The sequence below is a fragment of the Pipistrellus hanaki genome, assembly GCF_964339955.1.
Source record: "Pipistrellus hanaki genome assembly, chromosome: 3".
NCBI classification, from domain to species: Eukaryota; Metazoa; Chordata; class Mammalia; order Chiroptera; family Vespertilionidae; genus Pipistrellus; species Pipistrellus hanaki.
Genome location: NC_140505.1, coordinates 80,648,313 through 80,673,844, shown reverse-complemented (window position 1 = coordinate 80,673,844; position 25,532 = coordinate 80,648,313). Strand labels below are relative to the sequence as shown.

The following is a 25,532-nucleotide window of genomic DNA, read 5'->3' as shown; positions in this document are numbered from 1 at the left end:
TAGATAACATTAAAAAGCTAGAAACAAGCTAAGGGAAATTTACTTGATTTCTTTTTTCCAAGGAAATAATTGCTAAAGAAAGAACCTGAAGTACGATGATTTTAAATTTGTAAATTGTTTCTGCATAACCTTAACATTTATAGAAATGAATAAAAAGAACACAAAAACAATTGGAAAATGGTTGTTTTTACTCAATAAATATTATTGAGGGCCTACTATGTGCTTGGCACTGCTTCTTAGAAACAGATATAGAGATAGATTTTTACTATGATACTTTCTTTTATTTCTGGGTGCCAAAATTATTTATGAGTTTGAACATAATAAGAAAATATGTATAAAACTGAATTGTGTTACTTATTGTTTACAAGATAATTTCACAACTCAATCCCCAATTTTGAGACAGTGAGGAAAATGAATCTTAGTACATAGCTATTTCCCAAGTAAGAGGCAGAGCTTGACCATTTCCCCCCCTAATTTTTTCAAGTTTATTGCTCTTTATTCTCTAGTATGGGATTTTTAAAAAGTACAGTACTGCATAAGAATAGATGTGAAGATCAGTGGATAAAATTGAGAGTCCATAAAGAAACTCATACATTTATGGTCAGTTGATTTTCAACATGGGAGCCAAGACAGTTTGGTGGGGAAAGGATAATCTTTTCAACAAATGGGACTGGACAAGTGAATATTCATATGCAAGAGAGTGAAGTTGTACTTGTACCTGACACCATATATAAAAATGAACTAAAAATGGGTGAGCAAACTAAGTGTGAGAGTTAAAACTCTTGGGAGAAAACCGATCGATGTAAGTCTTCATGACCTTAGATTAGGCAGCAGTTTCTTAGACATGACACTCAAAGATAAGTTAGGTAAAAAGTATTTGTGCTTTAAAGTATACTGTCAAGAAAAGATAGTAACAGAATAGGAGAAAATGTGTGCAAATCATATATCTGATAAGGTCCCAGAATACAGATACAAAGAACTATTACAAAAATAAAACAGTACAACAATAAAAAGAGCCCTGGCTGGTATAGTCTAGTGGATAGAGCTTCGGCCCATACACTGAAGGGTCATGGATTTGGTTCCCAGTCAAGCACATGGTACCTGGGTTGTGAATTCGGGAGACAACTAGTCAATGTGTATCTCACATTGATGTTTCTCTCTCTCTCTCTCTTTCTCTCTCTCTCTGTCCACCTCTCCCTCCCTCCTTATCTTCCACTCTAAAAATCAATGCAAAAAATATCCTCGGATAAGGATTAACAAAAAGTTAAAAGATAAAAAGATAACCCGATTAAAAATGTATTTCTCCAAAGAAGGCAAATAAATGGCCAATGAGTACATGAAAAGATGTTCACCACCATTAGTCATTAAGGGAATGCAAATCAACAAGATACTACTCATAATGGCTATAAAAAAAAAAAAAGATGGATAATAATAAACGTTCAGAATGTAGAGAAACTGAACTCTCCGATTGCTTATGGAAATGTAAAGTAATGTAGTTGCTGTGAAAAGTAGCTTGACAGTTCTTTAAGAAGTGAAACAGTTAACTTACGATTACAAAAGTTCACTCCTTGGTATGTACCTAAAGGAAATGAAGCATGTCCACATAAAATGTCAGATCAGCATTATTTATAATAGCCAAAAAGTAGAAACAACCCAGTGTTCATCATTGTTGGATAAATAAAATGTGGTATATTCATACAATGGACTATTATTCAGCTTTAAAAAGGAATGGAATTCCGACATACACTGCAACCTGGAAGACATGCTAAGTGAAAGAAGCCAGATACAAAAGGCCTCTTACTGGATGATTCTATTTATATGACATGTTCAGAATAGGCAGTTCCATAGAAAAAGAAATAGTGGTTTCTAGGAGTTGTAGGGTTAAGTGGTGATGCTAATGTGCGTGAGGTTTTTTTGTTGGAGGAGGGGGGCGGTGGTTAAAATGTTATAAAATTAGATATTAGTGATAGTCATATATCTCTGCTTCTCTGGTTCACCCATTCTAAATAAATGAAATAAAACAAATGGAAAAACTCATATCTTTACCCACATGCCCTATTTCCCTCTCTAGTGATTTTAATTTTCTTTCACAGCAAATTTGGAAATCATTTCTGATATCTCTTTCATTTCTGATACCTCTTTGACTTTCCTACCTTCTTTTCTCTCCCACCTCCCCTTCCTCTTCCTTCCCCTCCTTCCCTTCCTCCCTCCCTCTTTTCCTCCCTTTCTCCCTCCCTCCCTTCCTCTCTCCCCTCCTTTCCTCTCTCCCCTCCTTTCCTCCTTCCTATTCTCCCTCCCTCCCTCCCTCCCTGACCCCAGGATATTTTCCATTGATTTTCAGAGAGAGGGAAAGACCCAGAGAAATATCAATGGGAGAGAAACACTGATTGGTTGCCTCCTGCATGTGCCTAGCCAGGGTCTGGGCCAGGGAGGAGCTGCAACTGAGGTACATGCCCTTGACTGAAATTGAACCCAGAACCTTTTCTTCCCCAGGCTGACGCTTTATCCACTGAGCCAAACCGGCTAGGGCTCTTACTTTTTTTTAATAAAAAATTATGTTTTTATTGATTTCAGAGAGAGAAAGGGAGTGGGAGAAAGATAGAAACATTAATGCTGAGAATCATTGATTGGCTGCCTCCTGCATGCCCCCTACTAGGGATCAGAATCCAACCTTGACCCCTGGTAAATAGGTCGATGCTCAAGTCACTGATCCACGCCAGCTGGGCTTCCCTACCCCATTTTTAACCCTTAATTACAATCTAGCTTCTGATTCTAGCATTTTTAACTTAACAAGGTCATTCTTAATAAGGTCACTAATGACTCTCATATTCCAAATCCAATAATTGGCTTAAAATTTTTCTCTTTCATGATGTTTTGCCAACACTATTGACCACTCTTTTTTTTTTTTTTTTTTTAATGCTGTTAGGTGTGTGTGTGTGTGTGTGTGTGTGTGTGAGAGAGAGAGAGAGAGAGAGAGAGAGAGAAAGGGAGAAACAATCAGCTGCCTCCCATACTCACCCAAACGCGATCGAACTTACAGCCCTTAGGTATATGGGATGATGATCTAACCAACTGAGCTACCCGGCCAGGACATGAATACTCTTTATCTTGTGGCTTTTGGGTTTACACTTTCCTGGTTTACCTTTGGCTTTTTGTTTTGTTTTAATTCTTGATCTTAGTTTATTTGCCCATCACTTAATGTAAGCAAACTAACCCTGACCCTCTACCCTCCCCCATCTGTGCAGTAAAAACTCATATCCTTTAAGTTTTAGAAATGTTATTATTTCTTTGACAATTTTTTTCCCTTCTATGTCTCTGTTTTTTCTTCCTGGATATGAGATTCTGAATTGATCCACCATCATCATCATTTATTTTTTATCTCCTACTTCATCTTTGTTCTTGGATTTTTCCTTAATGGTTGGTAAAGGACTTTGCTTTTGTTAAGGTTTGTGTATATATTTTTTGAAGTGAAATTCACATCACATAGTAATCATTTTAAAGTGAACAATTTTTTGTCATTCAGCACCTACCTTATTTATTTATTTTTTTTAATTTTAACACTTTTATACTAAACAGAAATATAAAGGTGCTATATAAGAAAGTGCATTGGTTTTTCTCTAATCCCAAGCAGCAGATTCTAGGATAGGCAGATTTCTTGCATATCTTTGGATTTTAAACTGTGGTGTTTTGTTTTAAAATAACCAGAAAAATAGCTGAGGATTATGCTATTGAAAACCTTTGGGAGATGCAAGAAGTTGAAGGACTAAATCTTGAGTCTTAGAACTATTCTTAAATCTGTTGAGAAGGAAGAAACTGAAATGCATCTATAAGGACCCAATACTAGTTATATGGTTTTGTTTGTTGTTATATTTGTTATGAGCAAGAGCTAAAGCTATATGATATCTGAGGAAGGAGATTTAAAAATACACAAAATTTCACTGAAAATGTTAAAATTTGCCCTCAGTGTTTAGAGCCTCAGCTCAAGGACCTCAGTTGCAGGCTCAATTCCTGGCCTGGCCCGGGTCAGAGTGTGTGCAAGAGGCAATCAATTGATGTATCTCTTACATCGATATTCGTCTCTTTCTCCCTTGCTCTCGCCCTATCTCTTGCTCCTCTCTCCTTCCACTCTGAAAAAAAAACAATGGGTGAGGGTTTTTTAAAAAATGTTAAAATTTTATTTGAAGCTTTTTCATCTACATTATCCTGTCAAATCTGAGTAATTCGGTGAGACTTGATCCTGGAGGTGCCAGCTTTCCATTTATAAAATTACAATGCATTTAGCATTAATTTGATTGGAATATGTGCTTCCCTCCCTTTAATGCACATACGGTGCCTCTTTGAATACAGATTTTCTGCAAAACAAATTCACAGGCATCTAGTTGAACCTTCAAGGATTGTGAAAGGTGGCATGGTATCTTTTTAGGATATTGTTCAGCTGCAATAGTTAGGACAAAAGTAATACTAGCTTTAAAAAGATAGTTTCTTTTTCTCTCACATCAAAGACTGCATCTGCTCTAAGTTATTGTCTGGGTCTTCAAGTTCCTTCTACTTTCTTGCTCTGTCTTTGCTTTTATCTGCATGGTTAATATTAGTTTTATAACATATCCTAGTTCAACACTACAACTGAATTTCAGCCTGTGGGAAGGAGTAAAGAATAGAAGGGCAGGCAAGTAAAGTATTTTCAATATATCTTCATCCATCTATCCATCCATCCATCCATCCATCCATCCATCCCATGGCCCTAACGCTGTAAGGACCAAAGACTGGTGCATGTGGGCAGGGCTGTGAACATGATGGGGTGGGGCATGTGCAGGTGGATGGGGCTGTGAGCACAGCAGGGCGGTGAGCGTGTCGCAGTCAGGTGGGTGAGACTGTGAGCACGGCAAGGCCGGGTGATTTCGCACTCTGGGTTTGTAGTCCTTTAAAATGAAGCTACTCTGCTGTTTCCCTTTTGTGTTGTCTTAAGTGGGAGAGATCAGGATACATAGTTGATTACTTTCCCAAGACTTAAGTTTAGTATTCCCAACGGACTGTGTGTATGTGTGTGCATATGCATATCTTTTGTGTCCCATGGAAAGATTGAGAATGCGTATTCTCATCTGCATCTTTACAGAGCTACTCTTAGAAAGGAGACAGAGGCAACATGGTAATAGTTTATGGCACCAGACTCCAAATTAAATGGCATATGTATTCCAGAACCTTTTCTTTCTTCCCCCATTTTCTTTATTTGTCACTAAGTATAAGGTACTCAAAATTTGCATTAGTTTGTATTTGCTTTGTTTTTATTCTTTCATTTATTTAGCTATAATTTATATACAATAAGATATAGCAATTTCAAGTATTAAAGTTGATGAATTTTTTTGTATTTTTTAAAAATATATATTTTATTGACTTTTTACAGAGAGGAAGAGAGAGGGATAGAGTTAGAAACATTGATAAGAGAGAGACATCGATCAGCTGCCTCTTGTACACCCCCTACTGGGGATGTGCCCGCAACCAATGTACATGCCCTTGACCGGAATCGAACCCGGGACCTTTCAGTCCGCAGGCCGATGCTCTACCCATTGAGCCAAACCGGTTTCGGCAAAAGTTGATGAGTTTTGACAAATAAAAGCAACATGGTATTAACAGCACAATCTCTATATAAAGAGATTAGGCCAGGACTCAGTGACAGGTCATACCTGAACAGGAGGAGGTTGTGTGCGCAGTTGAGGCCCAGAGCAGAGATGGAGACAGAGGCAGGGGAGCCTGCCCAAGCTGGCATGGTCATCTCAGAGTGGACACGGGCAGGGGGGCCGGCACTCCATGGCACTGTGCTCTCTGCAGCTGTGAGGGCCGGGGCTCATGTCAGCTCTGGGCTCAGGCAGCTGCAAGGCCCAGGGCTCATGGCAGCCATGGGTTCAGGCAGCTGTGAGCCCCAGAAGCTGTGAGGTCGTGGGTTCAGGTAGTCGTGATCCCCGGCGGCTGTGAGCTCTGGCAGCTTTGAGGCCCGGGGCTCACAGCAGCTGTGGGCTCACAGCAGCCATGGGCTCAGGCAGTTGCAAAGCCCAGGGCTCAGGTCTTGCAACCCCTGCAGTTGGCAGTGGCAGTAGCAGCAGCTGCGGGATGATGAGGGCGGCGGCTTCCCTGTTCATCTTGGTCACCTCCCACAGAGGGGGTTCAGATTGTGGCTTAGACCTGCTCCCTTTGGGGAGCGGGCCTAAGCTGTCAGTAGGACATCCCTGATTGCTCCAGGACTGTGAAAGGGAGCAGGCCAGACTGAGGAGCCTCCCTCCAGTGCAGGAATTTTTGTACACTCGGCCTCTAGTAATGATATCAAATACTAGAGGCCTGAATTTTTGCACCATGAGGTCTCTCGGCCTGGCCTGCAGGATTGGGCTGAAACTGGCTCTCTGACATCCTCTGAGGGGTCCTGGATTGTGAGGCCAGGCTGAGCGACCCCTACCGGTGCATGATCGGGCCCAGGGAGGGACGTGGGAGGTTGGCCAGCGGGATGGGGTTGTGGGAGGGCTCCAGGTTATGTTCAACCTGATCTGCCAGATCCCAGCAGCAAACTAATCTACAGGTCAGAGCATCTGCCTCATGGTGGTTAGTGCATGTCTTAGCGAGTGGTTGAACTGCCTTAGCATATCATTAGCATATTATGGTTTGATTGGTTGAATGGATGACCGGACACTTAGCATATTAAGCTTTTATTATATAGGATATGTCATTGTAAAAAGTTTTCTTTTGACCCTTTGGTATATCACTGTACCCTGGAATCACTTGATTTGTGATTCTCTAACTCTGTGTGTGTGTGTGTGTGTGTGTGTGTGTGTGTGTGTGTCTAGTTTTCACTTTTCTACAATAGAATTTCATGTAAATGGGAATTATATACTATGCTAGTTTTTTTTTTTTTTTTTTTAAATATATTTATTTATTTATTTTTTACAGAGAAGAAGAGAGAGGGATAGAGAGTTAGAAACATCGATGAGAGAGAGTCATTGATCAGCTGCCTCCTGCACACTCCCCACTGGGGATGTGCCCGCAACCAAGGTACATGCCCTTGACTGGAATCGAGCCTGGGACCTTTCAGTCTGCAGGCCGACGCTCTATCCACTGAGCCAAACTGGTTTTGGCTATGTTAGTCTTTTGTGTCTGGCTTCTTTCACTTAGCACAATGTTTTTGAGGTTCATCCATATTGTTGCATATATCAGTAGTTCATTTTATTGTTGAATAGTATTCCATTTATGGCTACAATTTGCTTATCCATTCACCAGATAGAACATTTTGTCTCTCCCCCCCCCACCCCCTCCTCCCCTACCTCCCCCCCTACACACACACACACACACACACACACACACGCACACACACTTTTTTGATCATTATGAATAAAGCCACTGTGTACATTGGTATACAAGTCCTTTTGTGGAAATATGCTTTCATTTCTTTTGAGTATTTATCTAGGGGCACAGTTGATGACTCATAGAATAAGTATATATCTAACTTTATATGAAACTGCCATACTATTTACTAAAATGGCTGTACTATTTTATTTTACATTCTCACCAGAAATATATGAGTTCTAGTTGCTCTACACTTGAATTTTTTCAGACTTTAAAAATTTTGCCTGTACTTGTGCCAGTACCAGGCTATTTTGAGCATAGCTGCTTTGTAGTATAACTTGATATACTGATATTGTGATCCCTCCAACTTTGTTCTTCTTTCTCAAGATTGCTGTGGCTATTTGGGGTCTTTTTTGGTTCCATATAAATATTTGAAGTATTTGTTCTAGATCTGTGAAATGCGCCATTGATATTTCAATAGGAATTGCATTGACTCTGTAAGCTGCTTTGGGTGGTATGGACATTTTAATGTTAATTTTACCAATCCTTGAACACTATATATTCTTCCACTTATTTATATCTTCCTCTGTCTCAATGTCATGTAGTTTTCTGAGTATAAGTCTTTTACCTCCTTGGTTAATTTTTTTCCTAAGTATCATATCTTAATTTTTTTGTTGCAATGATAAATGGGATTGTTTGTTTAATTTCTCTTTCTGTGAGTTCATTATTTGTGTATAAAAATGCCAATGATTTCTGGGTGTTAATTTTGTATCCTGCTCCATTGCTGAACTCATTTATTAACTTTAGTAGTTTTTTGGTGGAGTTGTTAGAGTTTTCTATGTATAATATGTCATCTGTATATAAAATCATGTCATCATGACTTTACTTCCTCCTTTCCAATTTGGATGCCTTTTATTCTTGTCTGATCACTGTGGCTAGGACTTCCAGTACTATGTTGAATAAGAGTGATAAAAGCAAACCTCCCTGTCTTGTTCCTGTATAGGGGAAATGGTTTTAGTTTTTGCCCATTAAGTATGATATTAGCTGTAGATTTTTCAGATATGGCCTTTACTAGGGGCCTGATGTACGAAGTAAGAAATTCGTGCGGTGGGGGTTGGGGGTAAGTCCCTCAGCCCAACCTGCACCCTCTCCAATCTAGAACCCCTCAGGGGATGTCTGACTACCAGTTTAGGCCTGATCCCACTGCTGGCTCCTAACCACTTGCCTGCCTGCCTGCTTGCCTGATTGCCCCTAACCACTCTGCCTGTCAGCCTGATAGCCCCCTAAATGCTCCCCTGACGGCCTGATTGATGCCTAACTGCTCCCCTGCCGGCATGATCATCCCCAACTGCCCTCCCCTGCCAGCCCGATCACCTCCAACTGCCCTCCCCTTTGGGGCTGAGGGGACTGGGCACTGCCATCTTGTGACTGTGGACGCCACCATCTTGTGAGGGCATTGCAGTTAATTAGCATATTCCCTCTTTATTGGCTGTGGGCACTGCTTTCTTGTGAGGGCATGATGGTCAATTAGCACATTCCCTCTTTATTAGATAGGATGATGTTGAGATATGCTCCCTCTATTCCCACTTTGCTCAGAGTTTTTATCAAAAAGGGTGTTGGATTTTGTCGTGCTTTTTCTGCATCTATTGATATAATCATGTGATATTTATCCTTTGTTTTGTTTATGCGATGTATCACATTTATTGATTTACAAATATTGTACCAGCCTAGCATCTCTGGAACAGATCTCACTTGGTCACAGTGTATAATATTTTTAATATATAGCTGGATGCAATTGGCTAATATTTCGTTGAGGATTTTAGCATCTGTGTTCATCAGGATATTGGCCTATAATTCTCTTTCTTTGGAGTATCTTTATCTAGTTTTGGAATTAGGATAATATTGGCCTCATAAAAAAGGTTGAAAGTGTTTGTTTCTCTGGGATTTTTTGCAGTAGTTTGAGGAGGGTAGGTATTAGTTGCTAGTTGAAGGTTTAGTAAAACTCTCCTGTGAAGCCTTCCGGGCCAGGGCTTTTGTTTTCTGGGAGTTTTTGATTACTGCTTCTATTTCATCAGTAGTTATTGGCCTATTCAAGTTTTCTCATTCTCCTTGATTTAGTTTTGGGAGATCATATTTTTTGGGGGAATTTATCTATTTCATCTACATTATCCTGCTTGTTGGCATATAATTGTTCATAGTATTTTCTTATAATCCTTTGTATTTCTATGGTGTCAGTTGTTACTTCTCTGTTTTTGTTTCTGATTTTAATTATTTGGATTTTCTCTCTTTGTTTCTTGATGAATCTGGTTAATGGTTTATCCATTATCTTATCTTTTCAAAGAACCAGCTCTTGGTTTCAGTTATTTTTGTATATATTTTTTAGCCTCTATTTTTTTTATTTCTGCTTTAACCTTTGTTGTTCCCTTCCCTCTACTTTCTCAGGGATTTTTTTGTTGACCTCTTTGTAATCATTTAAGTTGTAGGGTTAAAAGGTTTATTATTAAATTTTCTTTTTTTTTTTTTAAATAGATTTTTATTGATTTCAGAGAGGAAGGGAGAGGGACAATCTCTACTTGTTTTTATGATATTAATAATGACCTAATTACTTTGGTTACCTATTTCTATTTAACAAATCATCCTAAATTTTAGTGGTTTAAAACAAGTTTATTATTTCTCAAGATTCTGTGGGTTGGCTTTATTCAGCTGGGGACTTAGCTGGGGCTGGAACACCCAAGATAACCTTATTTATTTGTCTGACCATTGCTGCTCACTGTTTTGTGGGTACCTTGCTTCTTGTCTCTGTGGCTTCTGTCTCTCCATGTGATCTGTCATCAGTCAGTAGTCTAGTTCAAGCTTCTTTACATAGCAGCTGGCTCCTAAGAGGTGACAACAGAGCTGTGAGGCCTGTGTTAAGACTTAGGCCTAAAATATTTTTACCACACTCATCTACAACAATGATAAAAAAAAAAATCATTGATGATTAATAGTTTGAGTTATTTTAATAGAGTGGAAAGACTAGAAAATAACTAGCAGATGAAGAAAAATTCATTGTCCTTCCTCTATATTTTCTCTAAACTTGAGCCAAAGAAGGCTACTATTTTCTGAATGTTTCCGGTTTCTTTCCTTGCATGGTCCCTTTCCCTGAATGTTATTCCTCTATTTCCCCATATTAAATTTTTACACATTCTTAGAGGCTTTCCTAAAATCTTGAGTTTCTCTTCTTCTTTGTACTTAACCCTCCAATAGTCCTGAATTTTCATTTATGTTTATCCCATTGTTTATTTTTTATTGTTTCTTATTTTTTTTATCATGATCTTCATTCTGTATATTCCCTATAATCTGCAATAGTTTATAGATTCTTAGTAAATTTTTCATTCTTTAAACTTACTCAGATGCTGTTTTCTCTGTGAGTCTTCCCTAATTCATCCCCATATTACAATTATTTGTTTACATCTTCTTGAAGGTAGGAAATTTAGTGTCTAATGTGTCATCTTTCATTAAATAATTCCTTTGTTATAGCTTGATTTGTGATCCCCATTCTTATTTTATAAAAGGCCTCTAATGATAACAATTAAAAATTGAATATTAATAATCACCTAATTACTTCCTTGGTACTATTGCCAAGTTCATTGGTATTAGCCAGTGCATTAAACTCTAAAGAAAAATGATGGTTTGGTGTGTGAGGTAAAAAAAAATTTGCAATAAATATATGGTCATGTTCTTTGTATCTTTGAATAAGAGAAGAATTTATGAGCTTATATTTTGTGAGTCTAAGAGGAAGTATGCCCTTAGGCAAATTAGCATTATGGGTACTGTATACTGAGCTAGATGGAATTGTTGTTATGGGTTCAACATATGGATGGTTGTTTTTCCAGTCCTGTTCTAGGTGTCGAGCAGTTTTGCAGCTCATGTTTGTGTCCTCTAAGTGAGGGCACATATAAGGGCCATAATTAGCTGCTTAGATACATAGGGACAAAACAATGCTTCCATCTCTTGGAAATAGGACCAACTAGTTCTGTGATGTTCTGGTAATGTTTTGCATGCATGACCTTGGAATTCCTGTTTGTGTGTCTACTCCACATCAATCTGTGTCTTGGATGGGGAGGGACACAGAGAGGTGCTTGTGCTCTGATTATAGCTATAACTCTGCTCCTCTTGCTCTTGCACTTTCCTTATGCTGTGGGAATGGGAGTGCCTCATGCTTTCATTTTACAGATACTGTGAGGGGTCAGGAGAGGGACATAGAAAACAATCAGATACCTTTCCTTGCCCTCTTTTAAAATGGTGGGATAGACAGCCTGTAAATAGGTCATTAAAACAAGGTGGGAATTATACTTATTAAAGGATGTATAATATGAATTACTTCACAAATAGAACCAGTTGGCAGAATATCCAAGTGCAAGAAGACACCTCTGAAGTGTTGGAATAAACCAGTCAATCCTGACATTTATGAAAAGCTCTAATATCACTATTCAGGAGCCCAATAAGTTGTATGCCAGGAGAAATATGTTGGGTTCCTGATTTAAAGACATTTTAAATATAATTTTTTAAAATCTTCTTTTGCTGTTGACTTCTATTTATTTTTTACATTTGTAAGTTTAAAAAGTAAGTAATGTATAAGATCCTCATTAGCAGAGGTTTTATAATAGTTTCTCTTAAAGTGAGTTTGTTAAAACTTTATCTCCAATCTTGTTTATTTGGCTTGGTATAATCCTTATTAAATCCTGAAATAATTCCATGTTTATGGTAAGCACTTAGTAAATCTATATATATATATATATATAAAAGCCTAAGTGACCATCTGATGTGCAGTGACCACCAGGGGCCAGACATTCTGACTGGTAGCTATGATGCGCACTGAACACCAGAGGGCAGAAGCTCAGTGCAGGTGCTGCCGAGATGTGGTGACTTGGCATTTAAGATTCTTGGGTGACACACCCTAAACCATAGAGGAGGGAGCCCGATTCCGAGATGCGTCACCCGAGAACAATCCAGGACCCCTCGGGATGTCAGAGGGCCAATTTCAGCCCAAACCCTACAGGCCAGGCCGAGGAACCCCACCTGTGCCTGAATCCGTGCACTGGACCTCTAGTAATTAAATAATTAAAATTTAAGTTAAGCCTTAGTCCAGTCTTAGCAAAGTCATGATTAATTAGTTTCTGAACCATCCTACCTAATAAACGAGTAATATGCAAATTAACCATCATCCTGCTATACTCACAGCCATGCCCATCAACCAATCAGAGAGAGTATGCAAAGTAACCCCAACCAAGATGGCAGTGGCCACAGAGAGCAGGAGGGAGGCATGGGCTGCCCCCAGCGATAGAGGAAGCCAAGCTTCTGCAGCCCTGGCTGGCCTAGGCTTCCACTCCAGGCTACAAAGTTTCAATTATAGAAGATACATAAATTCCAACAGAAATGGCTGCTGCCACAGTGCGAGCAGGATGTACTAGACTGAGAATGGGAAGATACCAGCAAAAGGAAGAAGAGTGAATTGCTGCCTCTTTCCATTGGATAAAAGAATAACTTGTGGGAAAGCATAGGATTGTGCTTTATAAAAAGACAAGCAATCTAAAATGTTAATAATACTAATTAGTGGCTTAAAAATAATAGATTGATTCAGAAGTTTGTGATCTGATTTTTCCTCCCTTATAGTGGACACTTTTATAATTAAAGTTTCTTTCCAGTAAATAGAATTAGTGTTTTTTAAAATCATTTGTAAGTAGGAATTATAATACTATCTGTCAAATAAAATGAACTATGTATATAGAGGATTTAGAACACTGTCTGCCATATACATGCAGTCCTTGGGTTACATCGGACTAGATGTATGTCGTTTTGTGGATATTTATTTATTTATTTAAAAAAAAAAAAGTTCCGTCATTTCAATGTATGTCCATATGTGCTTTATGTTTTTTTTTTATTATTTATTTGACACAAGTAAAGATCAGGAATTGTTATCTTTCTTTAAAATTTTTTTTTTTTTACTGTTTCACTTTATTACTGCTGTGTATGTGCTCCATGTGAGTGATGTAAATGCTTATATAGGTAGGTTCTGACTTACGGTGACAATCGCATTATATCATGCTGTAGGAACGGATCTCTGACAAAACCCGAGGACCTATTGTAATAGTAAGTTTGTGGTTGTAATTAATGACTGATTTTTTAGCATTATTAGTTTAGACACTTAAATTTCATACTAAAATTTCCTACAATTAAGATTCAGAAAATAGCTATTATAAAACTATTTTCCTATCAACTATTCAGAAATAAAAACCCTAATAAATATCTTGATAGCCAGAACTGTGATTTTCTTTGTTTTGTTTTTTAATAAAAGTATTTTTTATTAATTTTAGAGAGAAAGAAAGGGGAGGGAGAGAGAGAGAGAAAAACATCGAATGATTCCTTCCCATATGCTCTTGGATCAGTTCTGAATGCATAACTGGGCATGTGTCCCTGACCAGGAATTAAAAGGTAACTTTTTGGTTCATGGGATGGTGTTCAAAGAACTGAGCCACATCGGCCAGGGTGCCATACTATGGTGATTTTTTTTTTCTTCTTTTTTCTGTTTGTTATATTATCCTTAAACACATCTATAAACAGATTCCTTAGGAACATAAAACCTTTCATCAGAACTCTTTAAGTAGTGGGACCATAAACACTCCACATGGAAGCAACAATATAAAAGCCGCCACCAGGTGGTTCCCAACAAGCAACGCAATGTCAATGGAATGGATCCGGATCTTGGGTGCGCAATGGTGTCCTGCTGCCCACCCTGAGGATCTATTGCACTCCCCCTGCTCCTTGGAACTCCACCTGTGCACGAATTCATGCACCTGGCCTCTAGTATATTAATATTCCTTCAAATCAATAAGAAAACGGTAACTCAATTTTTAAAAAAGTAGGCAGAAATTAGTAGGCACTTCATGAAAGAGCATAGCAAAATGGCCAAGAAATGAATGAAAAGTGTTCATCTTCTATAGATTTTGGGAAATTCATATCCCACTGAGTCCCCACTACACACACACCAAAGTGGCTAAAATGAAAAAGACAGCCAAACTAAATGTTGAAGGAGATATGGAACAACTGGTATTCTTGATTACTGTTTATTGGAGTATAAATTGGTACAACCATGTTGGAAAACTGGCAGTATGTAATAAAAGTAAGTATAATCATATACTATTAACCCAGCAATAATGCTTCTAGGTGCATATTCAGCAGAAATGCATATATGTATTTTCTATAAAGACATGTACTATAAATTCATGGTTTAGTTATTCATAATATACCCAAAATAGAAACAGCCCAAATGCCTATCAACATAAAACATAGGTAAGTTAAAGTATATTCCCCTCCCTCCTGCCCCACATGTGCTGTATGGCAATAGGAATGAATAACCTACACTTGTATACAACAGTATGGATTAATCTCACCCTGTAATATTGAATGAAAGAAGTAATAAGCCAAAAAAAGCAAATTCTATTTGTTATATTATCCAAAAAATACTGTTTTGAGATATGTGTTGAATTTTAGAAATCTGATTTATGAATAGATCACAGTTTATTGACTAAAGACCTGGTGCAAGATTGGGGCCAGGGAGAGACACAGGAAGTTGGCCAGCTGGGAAGGGGCCGCAGAAGGGCTTCAGTGTGTGTGTGGCCCTTCTTGCTCAGTCCCGATCAGCCAGACACCAGCAGCAAGATAACCTACCGGTTGAAGCATCTGCCTTCTTGTGGTCAGTGCATGTCATAGTAACTGGTTGACCGGTCGACTCTCTGCGACCTGGTGGTTAATGTACGTCATAGCAAGCTGTTGAGCGGCCTTAGCATATCATTAAAATATTACACTTTGATTGGTTGAATAGCTGACCAGTTTACTGGACACTTAGCATATTAGGTTTTTATTATATAGGATTTCTTTATTGGACTTTTAGGTTGTTTCCATTTTCTCTCTATTTAAAATAATGCTGTAGACAGGGTTCTTTTACATGGCTTCTTGTGAAAATAAACATGAGAGTTTCTCTATAATTAGAGATGACATTGCTGGTCTTCCAGTATGCTTATCTTTAGCTAACCAGACATTACAAATTGCTCTCCAAAATGACTATATTGGAGTGATGAGAGTTCCCATTGCTATGTATGCCTATCCTTTTACTTGGTATTTTCATACTTTTAAATTTTGCTAATGTGTTGGGTGTGAAATTATATCTTTGATATTTTAATTTGTGTTACCTGCTCTTAGTGTATTTGAGCATCTTTCCACATATTTATAGGCCATATGGATTTCCTTGAGTATTTTTTGTGTATGTCCATTTTTCACTTTGGGGAATTATCTATTCATATTTAATGCATATTTTTCTAAAGGTTAATTTTATGTTTTCCTTACTGATTTACATGCAATTTGCTTTTCTCAAAGTCCATGTATTCAGAGAGACTTCTCTGTGATTTTAAGACATTGCTGAAATTTTAAATGTAGACTTTAGATTTGGAGTAATTCAACCCTTCTAAGAATATTTTCTTCCAGGCTTTTTATATTTTTCTTGTCTCTGTTTGTCTGCTACCACTCCTTTCTATTTAAATTAGTATATTTTAGCTATAGGGGATTTTCCTCTCTCTTCTCCAGTAATGACAGAGGGTAGTGATATGGGAATCTACACTAATAAAATAGAAAGATGCAAATTGACTGTACCTCCTCTATACCCACCAGCCAATCAGAAGCAAGTATGCAAATTAACTCAACAAAGATGGCAGTGGCCATGGAGCTGGAGTGAGCAGGAGGCTTGGGTTGTCCCTCCCTTCTCCCCACCCTTGCCCTGGTCTGCCCTGGCCTCCCCTCAAGGCTACAAAGTTTCAATAATAGAAGATAAATAAATTCCAGATAACTGCTTCCAGCCTAGCCTGCCCTGGCCTCCGATCAAGGAGGCACTGAAGAAAAAAGTCCGTAAAAAAAAAAAAAAAAAAAAACACGTAAAAAAAAAAAAAAAAAAAAAAAAAAAAACACGAAAAAAACCCTTACCCAGGTTGGCCACGCCCCCATGAAGTAAGTGCCTGCTGAGGGGTGTGGCCAGCCTGCAAATAGCCATTAGTCCTCACCCAAGCTGGCCAGGCACCCCAGTGTGGACCTCCACCCTGAAAGGGGTGTGGCCAGCCTGAAAACATCCCTCAGCCCCTGACCCAGGCTGCCCATGCCCCCCTAGCAGGGATCCTTACCATATAGGGGCATGGTCGGCCTGCAAATGAACACAGGCCCCTGGCCTAGGCCTTTCCACACCCAAAAGGAATCCCCCACCCTAATCTAGGGCACCCTTCAGAGCAAACCAGCTGGCCCCCACCCATGCACCTGGCATATATCCTATCTAATAAAAGAGTACTATGCAAATTAACCACCACTCCAATACACAAGATAGCTGCCCCCATCTGGTCAAAGATGGCTGCACTCATGTGGACACCAGATGGCCTCCACAAGATAGCCAGCAGGGGAGGGCAATTGGGAGGGTCCAGGCCTGCAAGGAAGGGCAGTTGGGGGCAACCAGGCCAGCAGAGGAAGGACATGACCGGACCTGCAAGGAAGGGCAATTGGGGGGACCCAAGCCAGCAGGGGAGGGCAGTTAGGGTGACCAGGCCTGCAGGGGAGGGTAATTAGGGGCAAACAGGCTGGCAGGGGAGCAGTTAGGCATCAATCAGGCTGCCAGGGGAGTGTTTAGGGGGTGATCAGGCTGGCAGGCAGAAGTGATTAGGAGCAATCAGGCAGGCAGGCAGGCAGGTGAGCAGTTGGGAGCCAGCAGTCCTGGATTGTAAGAGGGATGTCCAACTGCTCGTTTAGGCCTGATCCTACCTGGATCCCAGATTGGAGAGGGTGCAGGCTGGGCTGATAGACACCGCCTGCCCCTCCGCCCCTGCATGAATTTTGTGCACTGAGCCTCTGTCTATACCAGTGTTTCCCAAACTTCTCTCATGATGAGAATCATCTGGTGGAGTTGTTAAAATACAGATTCCTGAATCCCAACTAAGAAGTGCTAAACTAGAATTTTTGGGAACGTATAGGTAAAATTGTATACTATTTTAAATTCTAGTTTAGCACTTCTTAGTTGGGATTCAGGAATCTGTATTTTAACAACTCCACCAGGTGATTCTCATCATGAGAGAAGTTTGGGAAACACTGGTCTATACTAATAAAAGGGTAATATGCTAATTAGACTGGGAAACCTTCCAGTAGGCCTTCCAGACATTCTTCTGGACAAAGCCATGCTGTCGGGCCAAGGTAGAGGTAGTTAGAGGCCAAGAGGGAGGGCAGTTGTGATCAGGCTGGTGGGGGGCTGGGCCTTTGAGGGTAAGCAGACCAGCAAGGGGGCCAATTGGGGGCTAGCAGGCTGTCAGTGGGAGTCAGTTGGAGGAAATCAGCACAGCAGGGTAGGGGCACTTTGGAGTGAGCAGGCCAGCAGGGGGGGCAGTTGAGGGTAAGCTGGTAGGGGAGGCAGTTGGAAGAGAGCACACTGGCACGAGGGGGAAGGCAGTTGCGGGTGATCAGGCTGGCGGTAGGGGCATTTGGGGGTGAGCAGGTCAGCGGTGGGGGCAAGCAGGCCAGCAGGCAGAGTGGTTAGGGGCAATCAGGCAGGCAGCCAGCCAGGTGAGTGGTTAGGAGCCAGCAGGGTAGGGCAGTTAGGGGTGACTAGGCCGGCAGAGGAGGGAAGTTGGGGCGACCGGGCCTGCAGGGAAGGGCAGTCTTTATAAAAAAAAGGTAGCATAAACTTGGGCAATTAATTTGAAAGTGATCATTTTCGTATGTACTGTAGTTTGAAGAAAACTCCAATATTGTATAAATAAGTTCCTCAGTATGCGGATTCTGGTCTTTATTTTTATTTTTAGAAATTTTATAAGTGATAAAGACTTTTGTTTTTCTAAGCACTGTGTCATCACACTTAAAATACTGTTTATAATATCAATAACATATTTCAAAATTTCTCGATTTTTACAAAAATCTTTCCTTTTGATTTTCTTTGTTTTTTTATTCTATAACAATTCCACCAACCTTCCTCACTTCCCATTACATTTTCATGCCATTAATTTATTGGAAGAACCAGGTCATCTGTCCTGTGAATGTCTCACATTCTGGATTTGACCGATTGTTGACATGTGGTGGTGTTAAACTTGATCCTCCTATAATCCCCACTATTCCATAAACTGGTAGTTAAGACTTGATTAGATGCAGGTTCAATCTTCCCTTCCCCTTTCTCCTTCCCCTTTCCCTTCTACTTCCCCTTCTCCTTTTTCCTTTTAATGTTTTACATCCTATTGCATTATACCCTGTCTGGTTGTCTCCATTTAGTTATGCTAAGATTGATGTGTGGATTATCTTGTTACTCTGTTGATACAGAGGTGCCCATTAGAATCACTTTAAAGCTTTTCAAGATTCTTAAGATTTTTAGATTATGGTTTAGCAGGTCTATTGGGGAAGAGGAGAACCATTAAAAAAAAAAACGAACACAGAGGGTATGGGGGTTAAATGGTGATGGGGAAAAAACAGATGCAAACAACCCCCAAACCCTCTCTGTTTTTACTGAAATGTGATAAGAATCATTACCTTTAATAACATTTAATATGCAATCAGAGTAACAAAATTTACTTTCCTGCAAATGCTTTGAAAATGTATGTTTTGTATAAAATGAAGCATATTTAAATTATTAACTGTGGAGATGTTTAGGACTGCTGCAGTGTGATAGAGAAAGTACAGACTCATACCCAGGAGGCCAAAATCATTTTTTTTCTCTGAGATCCATTTTTTTTTTTTTAAATCTAGAAAATAGGAATAAAAAGGGTGGTTTTGATAATGAAATGATTATTTGAAAACAGTCCAGCACTTGGTGGATAGTTGAATTAAAATCTGAAAAAAATTACAGTTCTAGATTTCTTTCTATTGAGATCTTCCGAGAAGAGCTTAAGAAAATTGAAGTAACTATCTCATGTGCTATTTTAGTTATATCTAAAAATATTTGGGCTTGTTTTTTTAGTGATAGGACACTCATGATGTAGTTTTAATACAAGTGTAATTAATGTGGCCTTTTGGGAAAAGTAGCATGTGGAAATCTTATTGTTTTTTTCCCCTTACTTTCAGCTCCATTTACCTCTTAATTCTCCTTTGCCTGGAAGTGAATTGACCAAGGAACCTTTTCGTTGGGATCAGAGACTCTTTGCATTAGTGTTGCGGTTGCCTGGCACCATGTCAGTAGAATCAGAACAGTTGACAGGTGTGCCTTTAGATGACTCTGCAATCACACCAATGTGTGAAGTGACAGGCGGTAAGTTTTTTGCTGGCAGTAATTTAGTGACTTAAAGCAGAGTTTACCTGAATGTTTTAAAATGTACATTTCAAAAACTCCATGTTTGTTTTTGTCTAACAAGTTATAGTATTAGTAATTAGTAGTCACATATAGTTTTAAAACTATATTGATGAAGGTCTGTGCGTTGATTTGAATAGGATATGAATACTTTTGGATCTAATAATGAATGGTAATTTTTTCTGCCCATAGAAAGTGTTGGTATTTGAAGTTGTTAAACTTATTTTCTTACCTAAAAGATTGCCAATGATTTACAAATGTCATGAAATTATTTTTTGTGAAAAATGTTTGAAAATCCTATCAATATCCATTAAGCATGTAATGATTAAAGCCTGGTTAAATGTAGTTTTCCCCAGAGGCAAAGAGGAAGCTAGATGTGTTAGAGGAAACGCAAGTAGTTAGGTCTTACCCATCTAGTCCAGGTAATCAATATGCTAAGTTAACAATGTAATAGTCTCAGAACTTCTTTATTGTGGAATTAGCTAACAGGTGGATTAATTCATATAAGTATGTATTGAGTACCTAGTGTGTACCAAGCACTGTTCTATGACTTCAGTAGTGAATATGACAGACGTAGTAGTTTTGCTTTCATGGGGCATTTTAGTTCTTATTGAAGGAATTTAACAGTAAAATGTCCAAGTCTGGCATACTACTATTTCACCTGTGTCAGGGACCTGTAGCATAGTCTCTAGACACAGTTGGTAATACTTTTTGAGATTCCTTCATAGCCAGCTATATAAGTTAAAGACAAATATAAGGTCTAATTGATACTTTAGATGCCTTCTAAAATTTCACTGGTGTTGGACATCTGCAAAATTCACAGACAAAAAGGGTATGTAAAGTAGGAAGTTGTTATTCTATTATTAAATGTTCTCATTTAATAGAAGTATTTTTTTCCTGAACGCGTATAATACCTTCACAATTTAATTTACAAAAGAAAAAAAGACGTATGTACACAATTTAAAGGGAAACCTATCTATCATCTAAACTTGAAGAATCACTGCTAACAATTCTCTGTGCATGGATATTATTTTTCAGTGACAGCCCCAATTGTTTCTGTGCATGGATGCACATTTGTATTCAGGAAATATTAGTTTTCAGCCTTGCTAAAATCCTGATTTTTTTTTTTTTTTTAACTCTAGGTTTTTTACTTAACAGATTGAAAAAGGCCATTGAGGCTGTAATTAAAACATTCTCACTTTGGAAATTCCTTACTGTAAATTACTTAGTTTGTACTTAGAATTATGGTAAAGTTATGGGACTACATGTACTTCTAGCATTGAGAATATTCAGAGTGTGAAATGAAGTGAGTGGTATAATCAAAAAGAGTCTGAAAAGAACTTAAGGCCTCATGTAGTAGTTAACGTCCTTGCCTTTGGGCAGTAATATTCTAAAATTATGTTGTTTATTCTTTGAAAGGAACATTTCTAGAGGAGAAGATTCCGAAGTCACCCTTGGTAATGTCTCTTAATGACCCAGAAACCTTAGTTAGTTAAAAAATGAGGAAGCTTTTCCCAAATATACATCCTGAAGTACTAGTTTATTTCCCTCTTTCCATGCAATAATGGGAAGTGGCTCAACTGTTTTTCATATCTATGTATATAAAACCCTAAGTGACCATTCGACCTGTCAGTATAACACGCACTGATCACCAGGAGGCAGATGCTTGATTCAGGAACTGCCCCCTGGTGGTCAGTGCAGTGTTGGCGGCAGGCTCAGTAGTGCCAGGATGAGCAGGAGTGGCACGGCGCCTGACTTGGGCTCCTCCCTGGCTATCTGCCACTTTGCACACTACTACATCTCTCAGGGCATGTTGGACTGCCGGTTTCACTCCAGCCCCCCAAATTGGGCCAAAACCGGCAGTCTGACATCCTCCAAGGAGTCTCAGATTGTGAGAGGGTGCAGGCCAGGCTGAGGAACCCCACCAGTGTATGAATCTGTGCACTGGGCCTCTAGTATCTCAATAATATGTTTTCTTATTTATTTTTCACTAAAGAAAATTTTGAGGATTAAAATATAAAAAAGGTAGAAAGAACAGAAAATGCTAATATCCATTGGTATTGCACTATGTAATATGTAATCACTACTAATACTTGTGCACTTTTTCTTGTGCATTTTTAAAGACTTAATGATATGAGTAGCATGTATACATTTATTTTTCTCATTGTAGAATAATTTATGTTCATTGAGGAAAAAATTGGAAAGAAATTTGCCTGTATTGCCAAAATAATGATTAATATTTTGTTATATTTTTTATGTATGCTTTTTAAAAATTTTTGTAATTGTTGTAAGCATTTTTCTTTAACTACCATGTAATTAATGAGTACCCACTCTAGGCCAATTAACTATTCTTTTTTAAATTTTTTTTTGTTTATTGATTTTAGAGAGACAGAGGGGGAGAGAGACATTAAAAATATTTTACATGTTTTTGACAATCAAACCTTATTCTTTAGAGAAATTATGGATCATCCCACCAAGAAAGTTCAACTCTTTTTGTGATAACAAAGTTGCCTCCAGCATTTGTTATTGATTTCAGAGAGGAAAGGAGAGGAGAGATAGAAACATCAATGATGAGAGAAAAATCATTGATTGGCTCCTGCATGCCTCCTACTGGGGATTGAGCTAGCAACCTAGGCATGTATCCCTGACTGGAATCGAACCTGGGATCTTTCAGTCTGCAGACCAATGCTCTATCCACTGAGCAAACCAGCTAGGGCCAAATAACTATACTTGATGCAGCAGGAACAATAGCCAGAAAGCTTACATTTTTGGACTAACATGAAAGCATGTAAAATGAATAAATATTATTGTAGGGAGTGCTTTCTGTGAAGAAAAAAATAGGGTAAGGATTTAGAAAGTAAGTTGAGAAAGACAGTGAATATTCTTGGGAAGTCTTCTGAGGATGTGTTCCATTTTTTAAAAACCATATACCTAAGAAATATGCTTACTCCTGTTTGAATCACTTTGAAATATTGCTTATCCTTGGAGATCATTATCATGTGTATAGAAGTAAACAAAACAACAGTTTTAAAAATAAATTACGTTTCCATATTTCTAATCTTGAAGTTAATGTCACTTATTTGAATAGAAATTGAATCTGCCCTGGTGTGTCTTAAAAATATTAATCTGGCTAAACTATTGTTACAGCATGTTCATCCACCATCAGTTTTTCAATTTAGGTGTAATTGACATACAATATTATGTTACTTCAGTTGTACAACATAAATGAGTTAATATTTGTATATGTTGAGAAATGATCACTACAACAAGTGTAACATACGAGTAGAGATCTGAATAATGAGGTAAAGGAAGATCTAGGCAGAAGAAATAGTAAGGGAAGGAGCATGCTCTGTATTTTCAGAGCAACAGGAAGGATGATGTTACTAGAGCTTACATGGGAAGAAGTAGAGAGTAACAGGTGTAGAGATGTAGGCAAGGACCAAATATTAAATACCCTTTTAGGTCATAATAAATATTTTCTATTTTCCTACCGCAAGTAGAAGCCATTACAGGTCTTTTTATAGGAGGTGACATCTGATTTCTATTTTTGAAAGATCACTTCAGTTCCTAGATGAAAATATACTGTAAAGTGGCAAGAATTGAACAGGGACTAGTAAGAGATGATTGTACTTTGATTTAAAGTGCTAGGTTTGGAGGTGGTAAGGAGATCTGATGCAAAGGAGAATCGAGGATAAGGACAATGAGGGAAGAAGGAATCAAGGATGATTCCTAAATTATCCAGTTGGCCTGAACAAGGGGAAGTGAGTGGACTTGTCTGAGTACACTGGGAGAAGCAGGTGTCGGGGAGACAGGGGGATGATATCAAATTTAAAAAAATGCCTAAGACATGTCAGTGGAAGTATCGAGGATGAAAAGCATTTCATAAAAATTGTAAAACAATTTGTAGAGTAAATTAGTTTAACTTAGACTCTGTTAAGGACTGTTGCCTAACTTAGAAATGTTTCTTTTGTTTCTCTCTTATACTAAAATGCTAATTCTAGTAGACTTCGGTGAGAAAGTTATATATATATTTTTCACTTTCTGCCTTAGGCTCCTATATTTAGATTTTAATTTTAATTTTGGCTGATTCTACATAACCGCAAGTGATCCAGCTTTTTGGCTTGAAGTTGTGAGTTTTCTGCACAAATATAATTAGTGATCCTAGAAACTTTATGCTTCAAAGTATCATCCATTCCAATGGGTGAGATTTTACATAGAGAATAAGAGAAACATTCTGTAAGATATAGGCTCACTTTGTAAAAATGGCAAAACTTGCTATTTCTCTTTAACTTTCAAAAGAACTAATGAATTTTTGTTATTTGCCAAGTGATTCAAGTTATTCACACTCAAGTTTATTCACTTTTTCTCTAATTTTTGTTAAACATCTTTGTTAGTAATTTTATTTCATACTAAGATCATAACTCATTTACTTACATTTTCCTAATCAGTTAATTGATGACACAGGGGTAGAGAGAATTCCCACAATTTCACACTTAAAAACTTTTGTTTTTTAATGACATCTTAGGAATATGCTTAAGTTTCATGAAATAAGATATATACTATAGTCTTCTACATACTTTGTGTATTAAAATCGTCCGCCTTTTAATGTATTGTTTTTTGTACATTTTAAATTGACTGAGAAAAATAATTCACTAATTCTTTCCATTAAGTGTGACTCCACATAGACATTCTGTTTTAAATATTGATTTCAAATTAACATCATGATTTCCAAAGAACAAAGTATATCCAGGCTTAAGTATCTAATATTCTAAGGATTTGAATCTTAGCTGTACTAGGGTACTACCTTGGATAAATTAATTAGCCTCTGTGTGCTTTAGTTTTCTTATTTCTTATTGGGGGAAAGTAGCCCAGTGATTGTTGCTAGGATTAAATAAATTAATATGATGATTAGAATGGTGCCAGGCACATAGACACTCTGTAATTGGTAGATATTTTATGATTTCAACTATCATTATTGTACAATGATAAGTTATTTGTTATATGATACTTGCTTTCTAAGTAAAGCTGACAGGATTTGAATCACACCACTGCCTAATGTTCTCTTTTCTGAATAGCCTTTAGCAAATCCCATGTTAAATATAAATTGATAAGGATAATTTGGTATGTCAGATACAATAATATCGTCATGTTTGGTTGAATTGTTGAATTTGTAAAATTCCATATTAAGCTCATTGCAAATTATATTGTAAGATGTTTAAAGATTATTTTAGTTGTTAAGCTTTTTAGTATTGGATTGTATTAATACATATAATAGAAGTATGGTACAAATTAAATATGTAATTATAAATTTTATAGTAACAGGTGAAATTAATTTTAATAAATTTTAATTTAATATATATAAAATATTATTTCCACGTCAAATCTATATTTAAAATTGTTGAGACATTTTATGTAATTTTCATATTAAAACTACTAAATCAGGTGTATATTTTATACTTAATGTACATCTCAATTTGGACTAGCTATATTTTTAGTTTTCAATAGCCTTGTGTGGCCAGTGACCACATATGGGATAGCACAAGTATATATATATATGTAAAATTTCTGTTTAAGGGATCACTTTATTAGTGTTTTTTTTTTCTTAATTACTAGCATTTTAATGCTTCTGAACTAAAAATCCTATAGATTTAAAATATTAAAAAGGGAAATTTATTTAAGATAGGTGATTTTCAAGCATGTAAGCCAAATGAAATTTAGAAAAGTACATTCTACCACTTATATGTTAAAGAGATGTAATTCCCAAGTGTGTGAGCCAAGTGAAATTCAGAAAAGCAAAGGCTATTATCTGTATATTAAAATGCAAATATTTAAAATAAGCAATAACTGTCAGCAGATCAATTAAGTGATCTAT

At 37.8% G+C, this 25,532-nt stretch overlaps 1 protein-coding gene across 2 annotated transcripts in view; it reads left to right on the top strand.

Annotated features, from left to right (window-relative positions):
- INTS6 (integrator complex subunit 6) overlaps positions 1 to 25,532 on the top strand; it is a 93,617-nt gene that overhangs the window by 36,744 nt on the left and 31,341 nt on the right. For both annotated transcript variants that reach the window (XM_084879353.1, XM_084879354.1), the window contains one exon: positions 19,438 to 19,621. In XM_084879353.1, the coding sequence (XP_084735479.1) occupies positions 19,438 to 19,621 (184 nt within the window). The remainder of the gene's footprint in view (positions 1 to 19,437; positions 19,622 to 25,532) is intronic.